The sequence below is a fragment of the Lutjanus erythropterus genome, chromosome 14 (assembly GCF_056507025.1).
Source record: "Lutjanus erythropterus isolate fLutEry1 chromosome 14, fLutEry1.hap2, whole genome shotgun sequence".
NCBI classification, from domain to species: domain Eukaryota; kingdom Metazoa; phylum Chordata; class Actinopteri; order Lutjaniformes; family Lutjanidae; genus Lutjanus; species Lutjanus erythropterus.
Genome location: NC_139330.1, coordinates 18,265,767 through 18,286,991, shown reverse-complemented (window position 1 = coordinate 18,286,991; position 21,225 = coordinate 18,265,767). Strand labels below are relative to the sequence as shown.

The 21,225-nt window shown below is 41.5% G+C and overlaps 1 protein-coding gene across 4 annotated transcripts in view; it reads right to left on the bottom strand.

Moving 5' to 3' along the window:
* dlg5a (discs, large homolog 5a (Drosophila)) overlaps nucleotides 1–21,225 on the bottom strand; it is a 51,644-nt gene that overhangs the window by 4,580 nt on the left and 25,839 nt on the right. For 2 of the 4 annotated variants that reach the window (XM_084735624.1, XM_084735625.1), the window contains exons 10-27: nucleotides 20,682–20,807; nucleotides 19,675–19,807; nucleotides 19,384–19,511; nucleotides 19,119–19,294; nucleotides 18,716–18,819; nucleotides 17,383–17,475; nucleotides 15,483–16,532; nucleotides 14,038–14,158; nucleotides 13,801–13,945; nucleotides 11,874–12,007; nucleotides 11,661–11,750; nucleotides 10,720–10,888; nucleotides 7,774–7,936; nucleotides 5,755–5,888; nucleotides 3,960–4,124; nucleotides 3,661–3,844; nucleotides 2,049–2,197; nucleotides 532–702 (exon numbers count right to left, since the gene is read on the bottom strand). In XM_084735624.1, coding sequence (XP_084591750.1) covers nucleotides 532–702; nucleotides 2,049–2,197; nucleotides 3,661–3,844; nucleotides 3,960–4,124; nucleotides 5,755–5,888; nucleotides 7,774–7,936; nucleotides 10,720–10,888; nucleotides 11,661–11,750; nucleotides 11,874–12,007; nucleotides 13,801–13,945; nucleotides 14,038–14,158; nucleotides 15,483–16,532; nucleotides 17,383–17,475; nucleotides 18,716–18,819; nucleotides 19,119–19,294; nucleotides 19,384–19,511; nucleotides 19,675–19,807; nucleotides 20,682–20,807 — 3,435 coding nt within the window. Of the gene's footprint in view, nucleotides 1–531; nucleotides 703–2,048; nucleotides 2,198–3,660; nucleotides 3,845–3,959; nucleotides 4,125–5,754; nucleotides 5,889–7,773; nucleotides 7,937–9,976; nucleotides 10,055–10,719; nucleotides 10,889–11,660; nucleotides 11,751–11,873; nucleotides 12,008–13,800; nucleotides 13,946–14,037; nucleotides 14,159–15,482; nucleotides 16,533–17,382; nucleotides 17,476–18,715; nucleotides 18,820–19,118; nucleotides 19,295–19,383; nucleotides 19,512–19,674; nucleotides 19,808–20,681; nucleotides 20,808–21,225 lie in introns of all 4 variants that reach the window. The other 2 variants (XM_084735627.1, XM_084735626.1) reach the window with 2 other exon arrangements.

Genomic DNA, 21,225 nt, shown 5'->3' with positions numbered 1-21,225 from the left:
GGTGACTTTCTCTCTGTTTGTCCTCACTGGGAGTGACATCTACTGTAGCTACTGATTATCGATAAGTAATTCACACAATCCCACGTTAAATAATCTAAATAATCTCTTTAAGATTAACACAAGAGTTTATGTCAGGCATGTAGTTCTGAGAGTCATGGTTGGAAAAAAATATAAATCTTTATTATAAAGTCCAGACTCCACTATAGATGGAAAAAAATTATTAAAAAATTATTTTAGTATTTGTTTAGAAATCATTTCAATTGTTACTGGCTCAGAATCACTGTATTAGCATAAAAGGTAATATAAATCTAAAAAAGAAAGTTTTGTTCAGTAACATTAATGAAAGTCTATAGGGACACCCAATAAGAAGACAACAGTACTGTGAGTATATGGAACATATGGAACAGAAGTGACATTGCATATGATGCCTGCATTGTAGCAGTATGGCGCAGATTGTTGTCACAGCTGTTACAAACTGTCCACTAGCTCAAACATGTATGTGTGTAAGCGTGCGGTGCATTCTCCACCCACATGTACTTGCTGGGGATCTGCCCCCTCTGGATCTGCTGCGCGTTCTCGTCTAGCTGCCAGGCCATCCAGGTCCCGAAGCTGCCCTTTGGTAAAGACTCATCCACGTACAGGATGTCATCCTTCTTAAAACTGAGGTCCCCCTCGGCCTCCCCCACCCGGTCGTAAAGTGCTCTGGTGGGAGGGAGAGACAAAGATAGATGGGGAGTTATGAGGAGCAGGGCAGGACGAGGGAGCGCAGGAGTATAAAGTTGATAAAGTGAAAGAGGAGGTGAGGAATCAGACAAGAAAGGTGTGAAGAGAACAAGATAAAGGATCAGGAAGATAGAAGGAGGGTAAGAAAGGGAAGTGTAGTGAAATCTATCGACAGCACAGGCCTTGCTTGGCTCCTGTTGGAGCCTCATAAGTCATAGCCGAGCAGCCTATCTGTGACAGCCAGGCAGGCTGAGTGTATTTACTGTGGATGACATCACGAGCCCACTTGCCTATATGACAAGTGACTGCGGCAGCTGCGGCAACACGCCCCGACAGACTCCCAACAATAAAACGTGACTATTTTAGAGCGCCGTTTTCCATATACAATGTATTTCTAAAGGGTCTGGAAAACACCGAGTGCTAAAACGGACGCGGCGTTGGGTCTGGTGTGCAGCGAGCAGAGAGATTAGATAACCTAAATCTGTGGTGTGATTAGCATCATTGCAGTCACACAGTGGATCTGGGACATAATTGGTTAGATGAGAAAGATTCCAGCTTGTCCACGGGGCGCTCCAGTGGTGGTTCTATATATAGCAGCATGGACAGAGATGAGGCTGCTTGGGGAAAATTAGAGTGGTCCTTTTACAGAGCTGTAACACATTAACGCCCAACAATGATTGTGTGCATGTGTATATGCATTTGTATATGTATAGCTATGGCAACAGCTGTGCATGTAAATGCAGTTACTGGTAGCTCCTTCAAACTTGACTACTTTTCTCTTTTAATTTACAATTTTTCAGCCTTATTGCTTAAAAGCTTATCACCTATGACAGAAATACACTCATAGGCATCGGAACAGAAAGCATGGGGTTTGGATTAAACAGAAGCAGATGGCGAATGCAGTAGGCATCTTTCAAACACACGCCCCACTGCAGACCACCCCACAACGTCAAACGGGCAAACAAAAACAGTTACATCTTTGAAGCTTGTTGCTCAAGCATGAAATTCAAAGGGGGGCACTGTGGCTGCAGAGTTGTTGTCAGAAAACCAAGTATTACAACTTAAAAAGTTTCCTTGATCTCTGATGACATAACTTATTAACACAACAAATTCAAAAACTGCACTGCATAATTTCCTGTATTTATATAAGCATTTATTTTGTTTTATATTTTTACCCTATTCCACTCTGAATTTAATTAATTATCTGTATATATGTTGTTATATATATTGCGTGCATTATGAATGAACTACATCTCTAATGTCACTGTACAACCCTGTGTTATATAATGATAATAAATTACTTTAAATCCTGTATATGCATGTACCTAATATAAAAGCCATCTCCTGGGACATCTTTGAGCATACTGAAGTCATCTGGCCGATGCTGCACTTTGAACGTGACCGTCTCCGCAGGCTTCAGCATCTCCACGTACACCTCTTCTGCCGTCTTATTCTTCATATTCACCGAGTTGTACTGAAAGACAAGCGATGAGGTGGATGGGGAGAAAAACAACACAGAGGGCAAGTGAACTTCACATCAGGAAAAATCAAGACAAACTCAGGGTGAAGAGCAAAGAAATTTGAGTGTTTACGCTCATCTGTGAAATCATTTGCTGTGCTGGTGAAGGTTCCACTAGGCTACATTTCCTCCAAGCTTTCAGCTGTATTAAAGTGTCGCAGTATTGATTTGTGCCATGTATGGGGGAAGAAAACAAACAAGATAGGAGATTGAAGGACAGACTGATGCTGCGCAGCCTGATGACAAAGCTGCATGGCAATTCAGATAGCAGGTCCTTTGTGGCGGAGGGCTAAGAAGGAGCATGCCAGGAATTGTCTATTATGAGTTTGCGGTGCTCTGGATAGATCAGCAGCGTGGAGAGAGACAGAGAACGCAGATGGGGAGAAGATCAATGAGGAACAATGACAGGCAGGAAAGAAATGCCAACGCCTTCTGGCAGTGCTCGAGTCTACAGTAGCAACAGCACACAAAGCTTTGCTACATCTTTTAAAGAGTTAAGCTTTGAGATCACTTAAAAAAAAAAGTATATTTCACCTACAACTCTTTACTTACAAAAATCAAAACCTTTTTATTTTCTGCAACTGAATAAAAGTCCCACTTTAAAAGATCTTTGATATTTGCTCAAAAATTGTGAATATGATAAACTAAAATCCTGTACAATCATATTTTTTGTACAGTACAGTTTGTGCATTATGTGCTAGGCCACATTATCTACTGGAGCAAAAGAAAGCAGAGACACATCATAAAACTTAATTGGGTCGAGTCTGTCCCTTAACTGTCTTCAAGGAGCGTTATTATAGTGCTCAATCCATCTAAAAAAAGGAAGACATTTTAAAAGCTGAACCTCCTCAAGTGTTTAAAGTTTAAAGTTAATACAGGATCACATTTTAAAATGGAGTTTAAGTTTTAGTGCAACAAAATTAAATGTAATCTAAGGTTACAGTAAAAACCAAACTAATGTTAAAAGAGAGGTTTAAATTTAATCCTTCTTAATTTTTAGATGGTTTAAAACTTTGGTGCAAAATACTTTAAAGTTTAACCTTAATTTAATCAGGTTTAAAAATGAATCCTTGTGGTACGACCCATCCTCGAAGCTACAATCATCAGTCAATTAATTGATTAGATGTCAACTATTAAATTAATCACTGACTATTTTGATAAATGTTTAGTGTTTTTTTTTTTGTTTTTCTCAAATGTGTGAATTTTCTGATTTCTTTTCTCCTCTATGACAGTAAACTGAATATCTTTGAGACTGCGGACAAAATAAAAGCCTTTCACAATGTCATCCTCTTTGGGAAACATTTTCGGACATTTTATGAACCAAACAACTAATCATTTATGACTGACATTAATTTATAAGGAAAATAATCATTAGTGGCTGCCCTTGTGTGTCTATGTATATATGTGTGAGTACACACCTCCAGAATGAGGTCCCCAGCAAGCAGCCCATCAGGGCCTCTTGCAGGACTGTCCTCATCCAGGCTCTCTATGTAGACGCCCCGTAGGTTCCCTCCGCAGAGCGTGACTCCCACTTCCACCCCCGGTCTGCGCACCGTCACAAGCCGTGGCTCACCCACCTTCCTGCTTCCCTCCGACGGCATTCTGGAGGACAACAAGAGTCAGTTAGAGAGTTACTGAAGTGCAATGAAGCAAGCATCTCTCTCACACAACATATCACTGTTTTTTTGCTTTTATTAATGTTTGCGCAGAAGTTTACCTGATGAAATTGCGAGGGCTGGTAGTGGGTGTGGTCTGCTTGGAGGAGGGAGTGAGCGTGCCCTCATCCTGTTCGCTGAGTGTATCGATGGTGGAGTGATTGTCGGGGGTGGCGGCTCCACTCCCCTGGGGAGTCGACTGAGTGCTGACTGGCTCCAGACGGGAGCTGCACGGATATAAACAGTCAAAAATAGGAAAGATTTGGCTCCATCAATAAAATTAAATTACACAAGGTTTTAAATCACAAGTCTCCGCCCCACCTACATCATCTCATACACTGCCACTACTGACTAGAACATACCCCCAAGATTATATAACGCCGCCCATCAGGTTTGTGATTCCCTTCTTTCCCCTCCAAACCAGAGGGAAGAAATTAGGTGCTTAGCTAACCCCGGCACATTTACATTGATACTGTTAGATGTAAATGTTGCATCAATGTACACTATACCCTATAAATGAACATGTAAAATAAAAAAAAAACTGCGAAGAAATGCTGAAGATATTTTTGAGATGAGATAAAAACTGTCACCATTTCATACACTGTCCACCAGAGAGCACCAAGAGGTTGGTTTTTTCAAAATCAAACATTGAAAGTGTGGCCCGCAGGCCAATGGCGGCCGCCAGAAACATTTTGTGCAGCTCCCAAACTCGAACTGCATGAAGTGCAGATATTTATTTATATTTATATTTATTTTTAGTAGCCTACATTAAATCCACTACTTGTCTACTGTGTCAAACTGTGCCCCACCAACAGGCGTCTCTCAGGTTCGTAATGACGACCTGTAGAAAGCTACTGGTTGCATGGCAACTAGTGGAACCTGGTGAGTGTCGTAGGAATAAAGTTTTGCCATCAATGCTAGTGCCATTACCTTAAGTTAGAGATTTCGGTGTACAACTTGAAAAAATGCTGTGCAGTTGAGGAGAAAAGGAGGTTTCAGGAGAAAATGGATCAACTCTTACTTGATCAGACCTCGGGGACAAATAAAGTGATCTACCTTGTGTGCAGGCAGGTGAATTTGGTGCTTGAGGAATTTAAATGTCATTATGAGACCAATCATAAATCCTACAAGTTCATGGGTTTTTCCTGTGTGGCCCTGAATCATATGCTGACTCCCTAAATTGGCACTTAGCCATCAAAACTTTAAGAACCCTGGATTTAAAAAAGTGAGAACATATTTTTATCACAATAACTAATTACTATCAAGATTGTCTCTGCAGCTGGGTGTTTTTATCACATTCCACAAAGCCACAACTATTGCCAGTTTGATTCCAGCAGGCAACCTTTGTTGTATTTCTCTCTATCCCATTTCACCACTGTCGCTATATAATTTAGGGTGAAAAATGCCATGAGAGGAAAGAAAAAATCATAATATTAGCTGAAATAAGTTCACATTTTTTTAATTCTCAAATGCCAGTATCTAACTCTTAATTCTAACATTTGCTGGACTCAGTCATACATATTGTGAATATTTAAAAATAAACAGCTATAAAGTTAATTAAATCTGTATACTTGGCACCTGGATGAACAGCTGCTGTTTCAGAGATTCCTGTATGTTCATTCAGCTAAAAAAGTGTAAATGCAATGAAAATGTACAGTGCATTGTCTGGCCTCAGTGCTCAAAAAAAAAAATACAAATGCATTTAGAGAACACCTGGCCATAAAGAATATAAATACCCATGTCATTCTCAAACTGAAACACTTACTGGAACTGATTCAAGAATCAGCCAAGCAGCGCACCTGAAAAACTAAACCCACACTGAAGCATCTTTATTCTACGACAAAAACACCACGTTACCTGGAGCGAGAGTGGTTGCCCAGCTGGTACATGTGTGGGTTGTACTGGGCCATGATGGTGATGGTGTCACACTGCTGGCCGATGATGAGACGAGCTTGCTGCTCCGTGGCGTTCCGCAAGTTGATGCCATTATACTAATAAAGGAAGAAAAGAAGATAAAGATGAACACAGTGCGTGCCCAGTCCATTAAGGGTTTTAGGTCATTAGTGGTGTAGAAGGCACTCATGAGAGTTGACAAAGGATTAATTTTACACCCATTTTACAAGTCTTAAAAAATGAGTGCATACTTTTCTTTATAGTCTAAGAGATCACAGAGACATTATTTGCCTCACAGCATCTGTAGTGCTGTTTACAATTCCGACATGATAAAGTAAAGCATGCTCAGATGTGGTTATGTAAAGTCACTAATTCATATTTATGATTTTTTTTCATTTCATCTACAGATACATGATGTACCTCTGTCGTTATCAACACATCTTCATTAGACTGAATAGAGATACAGATCCAGGGGATGTCATTTCATCTCTTTGACCTGGAACTACTAATAAGAGGAAACAATTCTTAACATTGTTAACAAGATTTCTATGATTGTCTTGCTTAAAAAAAAAAGATATATTTGATTGATTTGTAGTGGATGTGCAGTCTTTTGTTCTCCAGAAATGTTCTCCAGTTAAAGAAAAGCACATCTTAATGCAAAGTGTAAATGCCTGGTGATCAGACTGTGATCGGAGCTGCCTGACCATATCAGGTGGTAGTCTGGCTCACACTGCGTTAGGATCCTTGGTAGGTGTAAACACAATATGTACAATGTGATGACATCTGTAAACAACATAACACTGATACAGATATTTGTTTGTAGCTAATAGAAAATACAGGATGCTGTTCAAATTTAGAGTGAATGAGCGAGAAGGCTGAAAGAAACACACCTCTAATTACTGATTACATCAATTCTTTGCCATGAAAGCACCAGAAGATGTGTTATTGGAGAGAACTGTGTGAAAAATGAAATGAATGATGCACAGTAAGAAATAACTGTGTGCAGTGCTGTGCATTGCTCTGTGCAGCTGATCTGCTGTTAACCAGGCATATCATTTATCTAGTCACAGAGCAGCCTGTATCCAGATACAGATTGCATTTTAATACCAGGTGAAAAAGGTGTCTATAACAATGGTAAAAGTGCAAATGTTTCTAGAGCATGCCAGTTAGATCATGGGTAGGTTATTCAAACCTACTACAAAAAGTTTTTAACTGGTTATGAAACATGAGCAAACAAGACCATACACGAGAAAATCTGCTATTTCTATAGGTGTTCTAAAAGCCTATCACCGGGTCGGATCCTTTGTGAAATCAGATGAAACAAGCCTGTGTTTAACATTATCCTAGTAGCAAATTAGCCATTTAAAGAGAAGCAGGAGGAGACTTTCACTTAGATAATTTTGTGGGTTTAGTGGCAGAAACACCACCACATTTGCCAACAGGGGCCTCTAAATTCAACAACATATCAAAGTTCCTTGTAGTAGCTTTAAGGGTGGGTGACAGGCACCAGCACTGCGTAAGGTTCCACAACCTTATGTGACAGTGAAGCACATCTAAACGAGGTAAACAGCAAAGAAGTCTCTGCAAAGTCTTTGTTGGATTAATTCACTTATGTCAGAAACATTCCCTCTCAGTTTTTCTTTTAACAATTCAAACTGTGTGCCACCCATAACAACAGTATATACTCTCTTGATGTGACACTGCAACAGAATTTCAGCTTGCGCAGCCATTCTGTATGTAGTGAAAAGACCCTTTCAGTATGCATTAAAATACTGGAACCGTGACAACACTAATGAATACAGTTTTCCACACAGAATAAATGTATGACAGGCAGCAAAATGACTTTGAAGCAACCATATATTAGTTGCATCAGTATTAGACTTCTTCTATATTGCTTTGCTTCCTGACAGGCATAAAGCAATGCATTTTTATTTATTCTGCTTGAAGCTGTAACCTTTTCAACATACAGTAGGCTGTTCATACCTCCAGTAATTGGTCTCCATACTCCAGCCCAGCCTGGTGGGCGATGCTACCTCCAGTAACTTTAGAGACAAAGATCCCTCCGTTCTCCCCGCTGACGATGGAGATGCCCAGCGGCTCTGCTCCTTTATGCACGATGACATTGCGGGGTTCCTCCAAGTATGGCCTGGTGGGAGGGAGGAATGTGTATAGATGAACAGCACACCAGAAAAGCATTTACAGGATACCACGCAGGAGCAAGTTGAGAGGGTGAGGTGATGGACTGACCGACGCATTTACAGCTCTGGAGAGTTACTTTCTTCCCAGGCTTTCGCTCAAAATCAGATTTGGTCCAAATACTAAACAAAGTTGCGTTTAAAGTTTGAGCCTGAGTTTACATCCACACCCCCCCCAGGCCTGTAAATCGATCATCTCTCCAGAGTGCCACTTTATGTCTGGCTTAATAGAAGAAACTGGACAGGTTTGGACTACAGAGTCACTGTGTGCAACATTATAAAAGCACAGGCAAGTGAAATCCCTTCACATGGAGGAGATTTGCATGAACTTTGTGTGTCTTCATAACAAGTTGGCTTTGGACATGGCATACAATAATTCTATGAAGGCAGATAAGAGGAATGGATTAGCAGCCAGAGACGGAGGGTAAACAGAGTGGTGTACAAACAAGACCATGACCCAGAAGCTCAAGGCTGAATAATAATAATACCATTGCATAACATACATACTGCACACTAAAGGGTGACTTGGCTTAAGGCCAAAATACGCACATGCACACTGACCATGTCGTCATCATAGGGCATGGGCGCTGCATGCAATATCTGAGATTCAAGTGGGTTTTCCGACATGGAGGAAGACAAGTGCAGACATGTAAACATAACACTGAATATTTGAAGTTCAGTGAGTGTAGCTAATCAGTTCTGTCTTTTTTTTCTTTGTTTCCTAGGGCACCACTGTGGCATGCAAATAACTAGCAATCTGAAAATCAAACCGCGCTCTTGTGGAGGGTGAAAAACATCACAAATTCTCCTTTTTGCATTCCATATAGTGTATGTAAACTGCACAAGACTATTCTGCTCCTCTGTGGCCCTGTTCAGACCTGGCATTAACATGCATCCTGGGTGATCTGATCACAGGTGGACAGCTCTAAATACAGGTGTGAATGCAATCGGGACGCGTTTCAGATCTGATCTCTCACACCACATTTGGAGGTGGTCTGGGCTGCATTTGACCACATTCTTTTAGCTGTGATGTCCTGCAAGTACATCACTTGTTTCACTGTAATACAAATTCCACATGGGCTCTCATCTGCAGATGTTTGTGAACACACAATCAACAGAGACTCCTTTAAAAACATTGTGGAATTTTGAGAGTTACTGAGTGAGGAGAAATGCTGTCTAAGACAAATTCTTAGTTATTTGGGCCCAGTTGTAAATTCGGGAAGTGTTATGCATACATTTATTTCTTCTTTGTGGAAAAAAGATTGTGTCTGTTTGCCGCAGCGTGTTAATGGCTATTAATGCATTTCTCAAGCATGTTTACTTGGAATTAAAACGGCTCTGGCAAATTCTTAATCAGTTGTGCCTTCTTATAACTTTGGCATTAAATGCAATACAGTAATTAGTTTTTTCCTTGTAAAGAAAAATGTGTTGCTGAGAAGAACTGACAGGAGAGAAAGTCCATATTGTGCTGGGACACATACATTTACTCAGAAAAAGTAAGAGTGCATCGAACTCAAATTTCAGTAATAAAATTGCAGCGCACCACGGAGCTCTCATGTCGGTCTGTTGACAGCGCAGGTAACACATGAGGGTCACTATCAGCTGATAGAGGAGTTTAGAGCGGCCCTGACCAAAGAAAAAAGGAACAGATAAATGTCTAAAAGGACAGCAATGGACATTCAAATGACAAAATATCCATGGCGGGTTTTTTTTTGCATATAGTGTGTTGAAAAAGTGAGATCCAATCACAAGTGGTCATTCAAGACATGTGAAAACACACTGTAATGCCAGGTGTGAACTCGGATACTCAGAGCTGTCCACTTGTGATCAGATCACCCAGGACGCATGTTAATCCCAGGTCTGAACAGGCTCTGTCTTATCTACCCAATTGCACTGAAGCATGTGATTGACGTGAACTCAGGGGAAAGGGTGGTGGTGGTGGTGTGTGGGGGGGCATTCCCTTTATTTTAGCACTGTGAGCGAGAACGAACCTGAGGCTCCTGAGAGAGGAGAACCTCGGCCTCGCAGCCAGAGGAATCCTTAGAAAAGATCGGTTACGGTAAAGAGATCTGGAAGCGGAAGGTTTCAAAGAGGCGGGAGGAAGATAGAAAGGAGAATGGAGGATATACAGAGATATCATACAGAGACAGCAACAGTGTAAAAGACTGAGAGGTGTTGGCGACACAAAATGGGACAAAAACGGTGAGAAAAGAATAAAACAAAATTCCAACAGCAGCAGATCACTGCCTCTCTCTTTTTTTTTTTTTAGAAACACCAAGAGGCTTCCACAAAATTATTACGAAGAGTTTTAATAGGATTTCAATCTGAATTTCAATGAGGGATTGCACAGCTCTGACCGTGATAGACCTGTTGCCTGGCAACGCCTTTTGAAATAGCCCAGGAGGATCCCTGAGGGCAGACGTAGGCCATATCGCACCCGCTTCTGAAGTGATCCTTATAATCATACATACTCTGCATCATTCACCCGACATCTACACCATTTGTAGAGCCATTTTCTCAACATCCCATCAGTCAGATCAATTAGACATAATAATAATAATTATCTGATTAATAATCTGAATCGGCCAGCTGTGATAGGCGACTACCAATTCGCCAATGAAATACCAGATAAGGAAATTGGTTGAACATATGTCAGTTAAGCTCATTTGCAGCATGGACAGTTCATATTCTAGTATATTGATTTTTCAAAAGCTTATCTATGAGCACTCATTACCTGTCTTTCCTGCGCTCCCCTATTGGCACAGGGCTGACTGAGATCCGAGGTAAAGTGGAGATGGAGCCTTGTGATTGGCTGCTGGCAAACGAGGAGGTTTCCAGATTGAGTGGCGACTGTGGGGGTGTGATGAGACTGGGACTGCTACACTCAGAGTGGGAGAGGGAGCCTGGATTCAGGTGGAGAATAACACATAGATAAGGGTGTGTGCAGTTACATCTCACATGAAGAAGATACACTTCTGAAATACAAACTGAAATCTGATTACAGTTGAATTCACACCAGAGTGAGTGAGATACACAGAGTTTTTATAAAGGACAGTAAACACCTCGTCTCACTTGTCCCACATTCATAAATATCCTGACACTTCATTTTTGACAAGGATATTACCACCTGAGCTGCTTGTCAGCAGTTTGTCGATATGGGTTTCTATATATGCCTATGGAAGCTTAGTTTAATTAAACGCACAATATGCAAGTTCTGCCACTAGGGTCTCTCTCATAATAAAACAAGAGGAGATGTAGTTTGATGACATGAACAGGGCTTCAAATACTCTCATTATCAATTCATCTGCCAATTATTTATTCATGATAAATAAATGAAGTGAAAATTTCAAGATCAAAATCTTATTACTTCTTCTTTAAAGAAGGTTGCAAACAATGTGAAAAGCTAAGGTTCTAACCCCCCTGTCATAATTTGGTGATACCCAAAGACTAAGGACACTGAATTGTTTGAACATTTTATGGTCAAAACTCCTTATTTCAGGTGTTTACTTGAGATTTTAACACCTGAGAATGAACTTTACGGTGGTTCCTGTTTTGCTTCTGCTGTAAAACTTTGATCTTCTCTCTTGCAACATGCAGCTACACCTACAGCTGCTGTTTTGCGGTTTGATCTAAGGGGTTTTTGAGTATGTGGTGTGTGGTGAGTGAGAGCAGTACCTCTGTCTGACCCCAGCATGGAGCGGGGGTAGCGGGGAGTGGAAGGGATTTTGATCCTCTCTGTGCGGTACTGGACATTATTGGAAGAACCTGGCAGAAGGATGAGATGATACAGGAATGAATGCCGTGACATAATATCCAAAAAAGAGAACAGGGGCATGGAGTCGGTGACCTTTATGTGCGAGTGAGTGCGTGCATGCATGCCAGACTGACCGAGTCGTGCGCTGGAGGGCAGTGAGTTTGTACCGTGTGAAGCTCTGCTGCTGCGTGACGAGGAGGATTCAGAGTAGTCGCCTGTGCGTTTCTGCTGGCTCAGGTCCAGGCTCAGACGACCCTGGTGTTGTGGGCTGCAAAGACCAAAAAAAAGCCTCAGGAAACATATAATTACGTATATAATGCTTTTACACGCAATTATAAGAACATGCAAGATATTTAACAGTTCAGAGTTAATTACATTGATGGGCTGAGCTAAATCACAACTGCTCAATATTGAGGCAAAGCAACAGCAGGAAATTATTTTCATTCAAACCCAAAATTTAATTATGTGATCTTGCCTTTGGGAAACAGACTAATAAGACACTAAAAATATATTAGTCATTATAACGACCCTGTGACATGACTATTAACATTTCCATGACTGGGGGGCGCCCCTATAGCTTAGTCAGTAGGGCGTGCGCACCATGTATTGAGGCTGTTAGTCCTCTGCAGCGGCCGCCGGTTCGAATCCCGCCTGTGGCTCATTTGCTGCGTGTCATCCCCTCTATCTTCACCCCCCTTTCCTGTCATACCCTCAGCTTTCGCTATCAATAAAGGCAAAAAGCCCAAAAAATATCTTTAAAAAAAAAAAAAACATTTCCATGACTGGTGGTTTATGTCAAGGGGTTCTTGAATGTAAAAAGGAGGTAAACTGCCCAAAATTAACATTTTTGGGAGAGGTATTTGAGGCACTTTAAGAAATATTCCACCAAAATCTCAGAAAAGGCACAAAGGCTCAAGACTACAGGTGATCAGGCTTTTGCAGTCAAGGCCCCTCAGTTATGGAATTCCTGGCCGAGGATCTGAATCAGTAACTTATTGTGAATAATTTCTCAAAACTACCTTTTCTAAAAAGGCTTTTATGAACTCTAGCACACCATTTTATTGTCAAAATGTCTTTTGTTATTGTTTGTTTGATTACAACTAATCTTGGTGGGTGGGTTTGTTCCATTTTTTGCCTGATTGTTATTTTGTTTGAACTGCCTGATTTTACTTGTCCCACATTTTGAAAAGTGCTGTATAAATAAGTTTCATTAAAGGTGGCACTATTTAGTGTAACTCCAGTGAACACTGATGGAAGAACTGACAAAATATCTTTTAAAAACATTGCTGACAGCAGCAATTAAAACACATTACAGTAAGATGGTTAGAACCTGACCCCAAACATGATGATGATATGTGGACTGAGAAGGTGGAACAAATAACTTACGCCAAAAATATATATTTATAAAAAGGTGGAGCCTTGCCATATGCCCTGTTATACTAGTATTGTCAGGTGATCTGAATCCACCTACACATTTAAATATTTAATTATACATTCATCTTTGTCTTCCTAACTTAATTTAGCTTTGTGCTTATATACTCTCATACCACTACACATATTCACGTACAACTCCCTTTCCTCACCCCTGCCCTCACTTTTCCCAATTTCTTCTTTTAAATTTTGTATCTTTATTTAACATTTTTTATATATATCATTTGAACATTTGTTCTGTTCTTAGTGTTACAATTAATACTTCAAGTTCAACTAAGTGAAGTTTTGTATTTGTTTTTATTTTAATTTCATTTTGTTAAAGCTACTACAAGAAACTTTTATATTTTCTGTGGACAAAAGTTGTAATGTTTCCACCATAATAACCACAAAACATAGCATTAAAAATAAAATTATCTAAATTAAAATCTCCTGCTTCTTTTTAACTGGCTACCATACAACCTACTGTAACTTTCACTGGGAAAATGTAAACACAGGCTTGTTTCATCTGATTTAAAGGAGAAACTAGCATAGTGGCTTTTTAAAAAATTATTTATAAACAAGATAGAAACATAGAATAAAACAGAAAAAAACAGAAAAGTTGCAAATATGATTGCTGAAGTTGCTGAAAACCTGGTGTGGGTGTGCTGGTGACATATCTGAGAGGCGACGGATGGACAGTTGCTGGTATGAACGCGGTGACTGCGCACGGTGTACACTGGATTTCTCATCACGGCCGTCACTGCAGGACAAGGAGCCAGACCCCTGTGGGCTGAGTCTGACAGAGCAGAGACACGCCGCCATGTTAGAGAGAGGGTGGGTGGGAGTCTATGATTATGGAGTGTGTATATAAACAATGGATTAACTCACTAGGAGGTAGGGTGCCATTGTAGACTGTGGGGACGAAACCGACGCTGTGCCTGTGGGAGCGGCTCGGGGAAGAACGCAGCATGTCCCTGGGTTCTGGCGAGTGCTCGTCGTTAGAGTAGCTCTGTGATAAATGACAGAAACAAAACGGTTAACATTCTCCCCCACAGGGAAACAAAACATCATTATGTCTTGGGAGAAAATCCTCTACCCTTTGCTGGAGACAAGTGCCATAGGAGAAAAATGACAGAATGAACATCCCACAACTGTAAAATGAACATTTGCGCCCCCCGTGTTCTCCTGTGTGCTTCGGGGGCCTGAAGAGGTAGCCAGGCATGGTTGTCTGAGCCCCAGGCACTGACTCAGCTCCTGGGCTGGGTGGCTGTACCGGTGCAGAGGCATCAATCACTCCGACACGCTGGCTAAGAGGCAGGTCCCAGAGGCATAACTCTGACGGGGCTGTAAATTCTATTACAAAATGGATGCTTTGGCCCACTGGGATGATTTGAAATGTGGGTCCCACTTTGAATTCAAACTCAAATGCATCATGTTCTCATCTCTTTATTACAGAAGCTTCGGATCAAACTGGTGCAGGGAGCATAAGAATGTTCTGTAATGTCTTATTTCAAAGGTTGTGCATCAGACTGCCATTACACTGTCATAACCATGTCATGACATCTGTCATGAACATAAAGGTGTCTTTATGAATGTTTATGACTGTTGTTGCTGTTGTCATAAGTGTCATTCAGGTGATTACATCATTTAAAATACAAAGCTGACATTATTTTTGATGTCTTTTCTTATGACACAACTTGATATTAATCAAGCAAATAATGTCTTGAAGTCTAGGAAATTATTCATGACACTGTTATAAAAACATCTGACAGTGTATTCAAACTTAATTACATGTTTATAACAAGTCCAAAATTGTATGACTTTACTTGAGTTCAATTAAAAAAAAAAATCATAACACACTTATAATGGTCTTATTTGGTCTTTAAACTGAACTTATAACAGATAATGACATCTTTATGACAAGGCCACTTTACTTGTAATCTAAGAAATAATTCATGACACGGTTACAAAAGCTTTTGACAGTGTAATAAAACTTAATGACAACATTATGACACTACCAAAATGGCCACTTTCCTTGAGGTCAAGGAAAATATTCATGACACACTTATATTGGTCTTACGATGTCCAATGTCAAAAGAAAACGTGACCGTTTAATGTAATGTCAAAACATAAAGCTAAACAGTTTATTTAAGTTTGAGAACATCATGTTGGAGTAAACAAAGACATCTTTGTTTTGGTTAATGTTGATCGACAGAATTCATTCATTCATATTCATTCATTCATAAACATTCACGGTTATGACAGTGTAATGATAGGGTTATGCACACCCCTTTAAATAAAAGATTCATCTTTGAGGCCTTAACTGGACTCACCTGGAAGGTGGGGAGAGTGATGGTCTGGGGGGTCATCCTACGTCGAAGGGCGGGGGCAGATTTAGGACGCGGCCTCTTCACCTCTGGCTCCTCCCCTCTGGTTCGGCCGATATCCTCATCACACGACTTCCTCGAGGTTAGGACCTTTCCATCCAGGAAATAGTGGTTTCCGTTCCTGTCCCTCTCACGCTCGCTCCTCTCTCTGCTCTCGCCTGCTGCCATGGAGATGGCGGCTTCTCCCTTGCCATCTGAGGTGATGGTGCAGTCAGAGGCAGAGCTGCTTTGATGCTTGTGTTTGAATTTAAAGGAGTCACTGCGAGTGGGTGGGGTCGGAGGGGTTGGGGTAGGGGTAGATGACGAGGAAAGGGACTCAGTCTTTGAAGGCTGTGGGGAGTGGGAAACTGCAGCGGCGGCTACTGCTGCAATCTGATTGGCTGCCATGTACTCCATCTTAGAGGAAGGTGTTTCAGGGCGTTTGAAAGTGTCGGGGTCAAAGATGGACTTTCTCTGCTTGGGCGATTTGTAGATGGAGAGCTGGGCAGCTGCTGTGGCCGGGCTGGTGTTGTCCGGGGCGACCGACATACCTCCCACCATCATCTTGGGCCACGTGCCGCCACTGTGCTTCTTCTCCAGAGTCGTCTCCATCGTGATGCAGTCTGAGGGAGAGACAGGGTCAAAGGGCAAGGAGGAAGGCGCCTTTGTGTAGGGACAGCACTCTTGGAAAGCACTGGGTCCGTAGCGGCCAGTGCCCAAGTCAGAGGCTGGCCGGAGGCTGGTGGCGTGGAGGGAACCTGTGGAGAATGGCTTGGTGATGTCACCGTACACCTCATCAGATTCCCCTCTGACCTTCCTCCTCTCCCCAGAGATGCTACTTGTGCTGGTGCTTCCTACATCAGGGCAGAAGATGTCGGTCTGTGTGGAGCTGTTGTGTTTGAGGTTGCGACTGTTTCGTGAGTGAATCTCCGACAGGTGAATGCGCCCGTTGGACTTCTCCGATGACTCACGCAGACTTTCAAAGATGTTCTGGCCTGATGTGCTGTGAGGGAAGAACTGTGGGGAGAAGAGACATTCAAATCATCATGTTTTTTAAACAATACAAAGGCAAATTACTTGTAATGCTTCAGATCACTGGTTCCCAACCTCAGGGTCCTGACCCCCATTATGTTTACAACCATTCAAGGGTGTCACAAGGCCTTCTTGACTTTACAGGGTGTAAGAAAACTTAGATATAGGGTACAGGCCCCAGTCACACAGAATGCAGTTTTGGCTGTGAGAGGTGTCTTTTTGTCTTGTTGTTTTCTATAGGCAGGAAGCAAGCTTTCTGTGTGTGTCTGGATTATTATTGAGGTTATGAAAATAAAGGATAAGGGCATGGTGAAGACCTGAACACAAGCTATAATCACAGAGCCACCACTAACTTTGCCAAAAAAGAAGCCTATTAAGTATGTATGATTGCTAAAATAAAAAAAATAAATATTTATATAAAAACTTAATAAATATATTGATGATGAAATCAGAAATGAAAACACATCTCTGATGCATTATTTACAGAAAACAAATCAGCTCAAAATGAATCCAGATTGCTTGTTTTAAACAAACTTCATCCAGTTGTTGTGTTCAGTATTTGGATTATTGTAAAGTTCATCAGTTGCTGTGTACTGTTATTGTTATGCATTGAATATAATATTAAATATACATAAAATATATTAATCAGGGGTTGTCAGATGATAGAAAAGGGGTCACCTAAGAAAACAGGTTGGGAACCACTGCTTCAGATAACTGAGTTGAAGTTGAAAAACTGCTATGTAGGGCGCACAAAAGTAGAAAGAAAGCTCGTGAAGATTTTTCGGCACAGGTGAAATAGAAAAGGACCTCAGAGAGTGAGATGAGTGTGGCCCACCTTCATGAGAGAGAGGCTGAGAGAGTCCCTGCAGCTCCTCAACAGAGCCTCACACTCTGTCACAGATTTGTTATCCAGAGCAATGCCATTTATCTGGGGAGTAGAGGAAGACATTGGAAATAAGGACAGGTCCTTCAACGCTAAAGCAACGCGTGTTCGTCTTTTTGATACTCCTCTGAGGCGTGCGTGTGTCTTGGGTGGCAGCATTATTAAAATAGATGCACAGCTACAAACACATACAGGTGACATATCTCCTGAACATGAGAGAGCCCAGGGCCTGAGATGCGTCTCACTCTGCTGCGGTGTGGAAACCACAAGAAATCTAGGACAGCACATCCCAGTCTGAAGAACCCTCACGCTGCAATCCACACATCTCCATCACAGTGGGCTCGATTTGAGAGATGTTTCTTTTTTTAAACAGTGAGATATTAAAGAGGAAAATGAATAAAATATCATGGCTGAGATTTATCAGTAAACATCTTGAGGAAAGAACTTTCTGCATTAACCTAGAACAAGTCTGATACCTTTTATCGAGCATCTTTGAACTCACCTCTGAGCCACAGAGTTCAGCTACTGACATTCAATTGCGTCCCATGCATATTTCATTGCAGATTCAGCACTCTGGACTCTTTTTTGCAAACCCAATTAAGCATTTGATAAGTTATATATAACCTGATACACTAATGTGATTAACATCCACAAGGGCACCATAAAATACGATACTCTCCCACGATTACGATCTCTTAACACATCATCTGTGCTTACCATTGCTAATTGTGGTTGCAGCTGAGCTATCATCTGGCATATCAGTTCCCTGGCTACATGGAACAGACGGCTATGCTGCTAAATGGTGAGCAGAGGTATCTAAGTGCTCTGGGATTTAAAAGGTAATGCACAGGTGTCATGCTTCATTTTAAACTAACAGGGGAGTTAAGGTTTCTGCAGCAACTGGCAGATTAGGCTAAGAGAAAAAAAAGGTCATTTTTCAGAGGATAGAGATGCATAGTTTCATTTCTGACATTTGCCTTTTCTCTTCCACTCCCTCAAGTGGGAGTTTATGCAGCTGTGTGTGCGAAGACAGCTCCACCTAGCCCTCTAGAGCTGCAAGTTTTTTGGAGGATTTAACCAAAGCAGGAGACTTTCCCTATTTCTACTTCACACGCTCAACCAAATCCCACCTTATCTGGGGTTTGGAGTGTGGATACTGGAATGGAACAAGGCTTGGATTAGAAAGCCAGAGGAGCCTGTGTGAGCTGTAGTGTGGTAAATGTGGAGGAAGGGAGTATAAAAAAAATAAAATTAAAGAGGATTTCAAAGAAGCTAACAGACTCACAGCGATCAGTCTGTCTCCAACTGTGAGCGAACCTTCCTTGGCTGCTGGGCTGCCCTGAACGATGGCAGTGACATACACGCCACTCTCCAGACCGATGCCACTGTCTGAGATACAGACGAAAAAAAAACAACAACAACACCAAAACATTAGAACATTAAATAACACTGAAGCATAAAACAGCCACAAGGCATTTAAATCTATTTATGAGCAAGCGAAGTGTACCCCTTAACAAAGATAGAAACACTATTGTTTTTGCTCCCATTTTTCACATGTTTAAGTAATCGAAGTATCCATCTGACAGCTGTTAAACCGCCTGATTATACATCATAGTGATCATACGTCATGCCCTACACAAGTGTCGTGTTTATATTCTTGTTGAGTATAATTTAGGACTCTGATGTACCTTTGTGTCCGACAAGGTTGATGTGAACGGGAGTGACAAGCCTTCCTCCCAGAGATTTCCTTCTTCGTACCACCATGTTGATCAATCCTCCACCGGTAAGGACAGCCTTTACCACCTGCTTCCTGTCCTTATTGGTCAGGTCGATGTCATTAATCTTCAATAACCAATCATTCACTCTGGGAATACAAAAAGCATGGATGATTAGGCAGTTGACAAACCAGAAAAAAAAAACACACATGGGATAACTTCTTGAGGCTGCACTTACCTTAACCTTCCATCTGCGATACTTCCTTTGTCCACCCTTGTAACAAATATTCCACAATCTCCTGGTAAATACGGATCATTTACCCCCTCAGCGATGTCAAACCCAAGTGCCTTCAAATCCATGTCATCCTGTAAAAAGGCAATAATATAAACTTCAGTGGATTCATTCATTGTGACAAACTTATTTCAATATCATCAAGTTTTGGCAGTCTTTTCGAGCCCTGCTGGCTCTCGGGAGACTGGCATGTCACCAAATCACTCTCAGTAATAAGAGCTGAAGCACTGCTCTTACCCTGTCTTTCTCAAACTCCACCACCTCTGTCTCCCACTCCAGGGAGTCTGTGTCGATGGCTGAGTCGTGAGAGCTGTGGGCCATTAGCTGACAGAACCGGGCCTCCTTCTCCAGCTGGCTCTCCATCTTCTCTCTTAACAAAGGAAGACGTCGCACACAGAGTCAAAAGGTCACTTGCTCGTGGATGGATGGGCAGAGACAACAGAAAGAAATAATCACACACAACTAGTTTGTATACTGGAAATGACAGTGTGCATCAGTATGGATGCAGATTCCAGCCGGAATTATGGGCTGGGGGTTAAAAGAATGTGCAGATATATTAACGTGTACATATTTTGACCTTTTTTCTTTTTGCATGTCAAATTAGGCCCAAACTATTCTTCATCTTTTCAAAATATTTCTTATGTCCTTTCTCCTTTCCGTTTTGTGGTTTAGGGAATCTAATTTATATTTACTCATAAGAAATCTAAAAGTAGAATGCACACAATGCCCCACTGTCAGCAAGATATATGGTGTCCTACTGAGGCATGCCTTCAGGGTAGTGGTGACATTAAAACCCCAATCTTACATTGTTCTTTTATAGAGGATGAAACTCTCAAAGTCACAGCATACTGCTGACTCTATAATGGTTGTCATATACACTCTGACCAGCAGAGGGAGCTTTTACGTGCAATATAAACGCAGCAGAGACAGTGTGGAACTAAATGTGTATGTGTGTCCAAAACACTGCTGCTTTTCCAGGATTACACTTTTAATCTGGGCATGAGGAAATGGCGCCAGGCAAACAACTGAGCTCCATGATGTCTCCAAAGGCAGAATATCACAGCTTACGCTCTGCCACACACTGAGTACAACAGCTTATAGAGACAAAGGCAGTATGACACACGAAGTTGGCCTGAATAGAGGCAATATTGTTCTGTGCCCGCTCAAATAAAGAAGGATTTTCATACAGGCAACCCTACATGAGTCCTATAATTTTCACCATGGCTTCCACAACGAAGACTCACTTTAGTTCTTTGAGCTCTCGCAGCGCATCGTTCTTCTGTTTCCTCATATCGTCCAGATTACGCAGTGCATCGGCCAGATCGCTAACTGCCCGGTCTCGTTCTCGCCGCAGGTTATCACACAGGGTCCTGAGGAAGCAGAGAAGAAAAGTAGCGAGATGATGTCAGAAGTGTATCAGGAGGAGCAGGCATTTGTCAGTCATTCTCTAAGACACAGGACATTCTGTGAGCCCTCCAGCTCTGTCAGGAGAATTTAAAGGAATAGTTGGGATTATTTGAACAGGGGTTGCATGAGGTAGATATTGATAGGCAGTGTATTAGCTACAGTAGATGCTGGTTGGCTCTCTCCAAACTAACCAAACTCCATGGGCAAAATCAGTAGTTTTATTTCACAAAACACCAGAGCTGCTGATCTGCCACTGCCTCAATCTGTTTGTCTGTCTTATTTTGTGATTTTGGTGAATTTAACTATCCTCTTAAAAGATTAAAGTCACACAGAAACACAAATAAATAAACAGATCGAGGCAGTGACAGACCAGCAACTCCT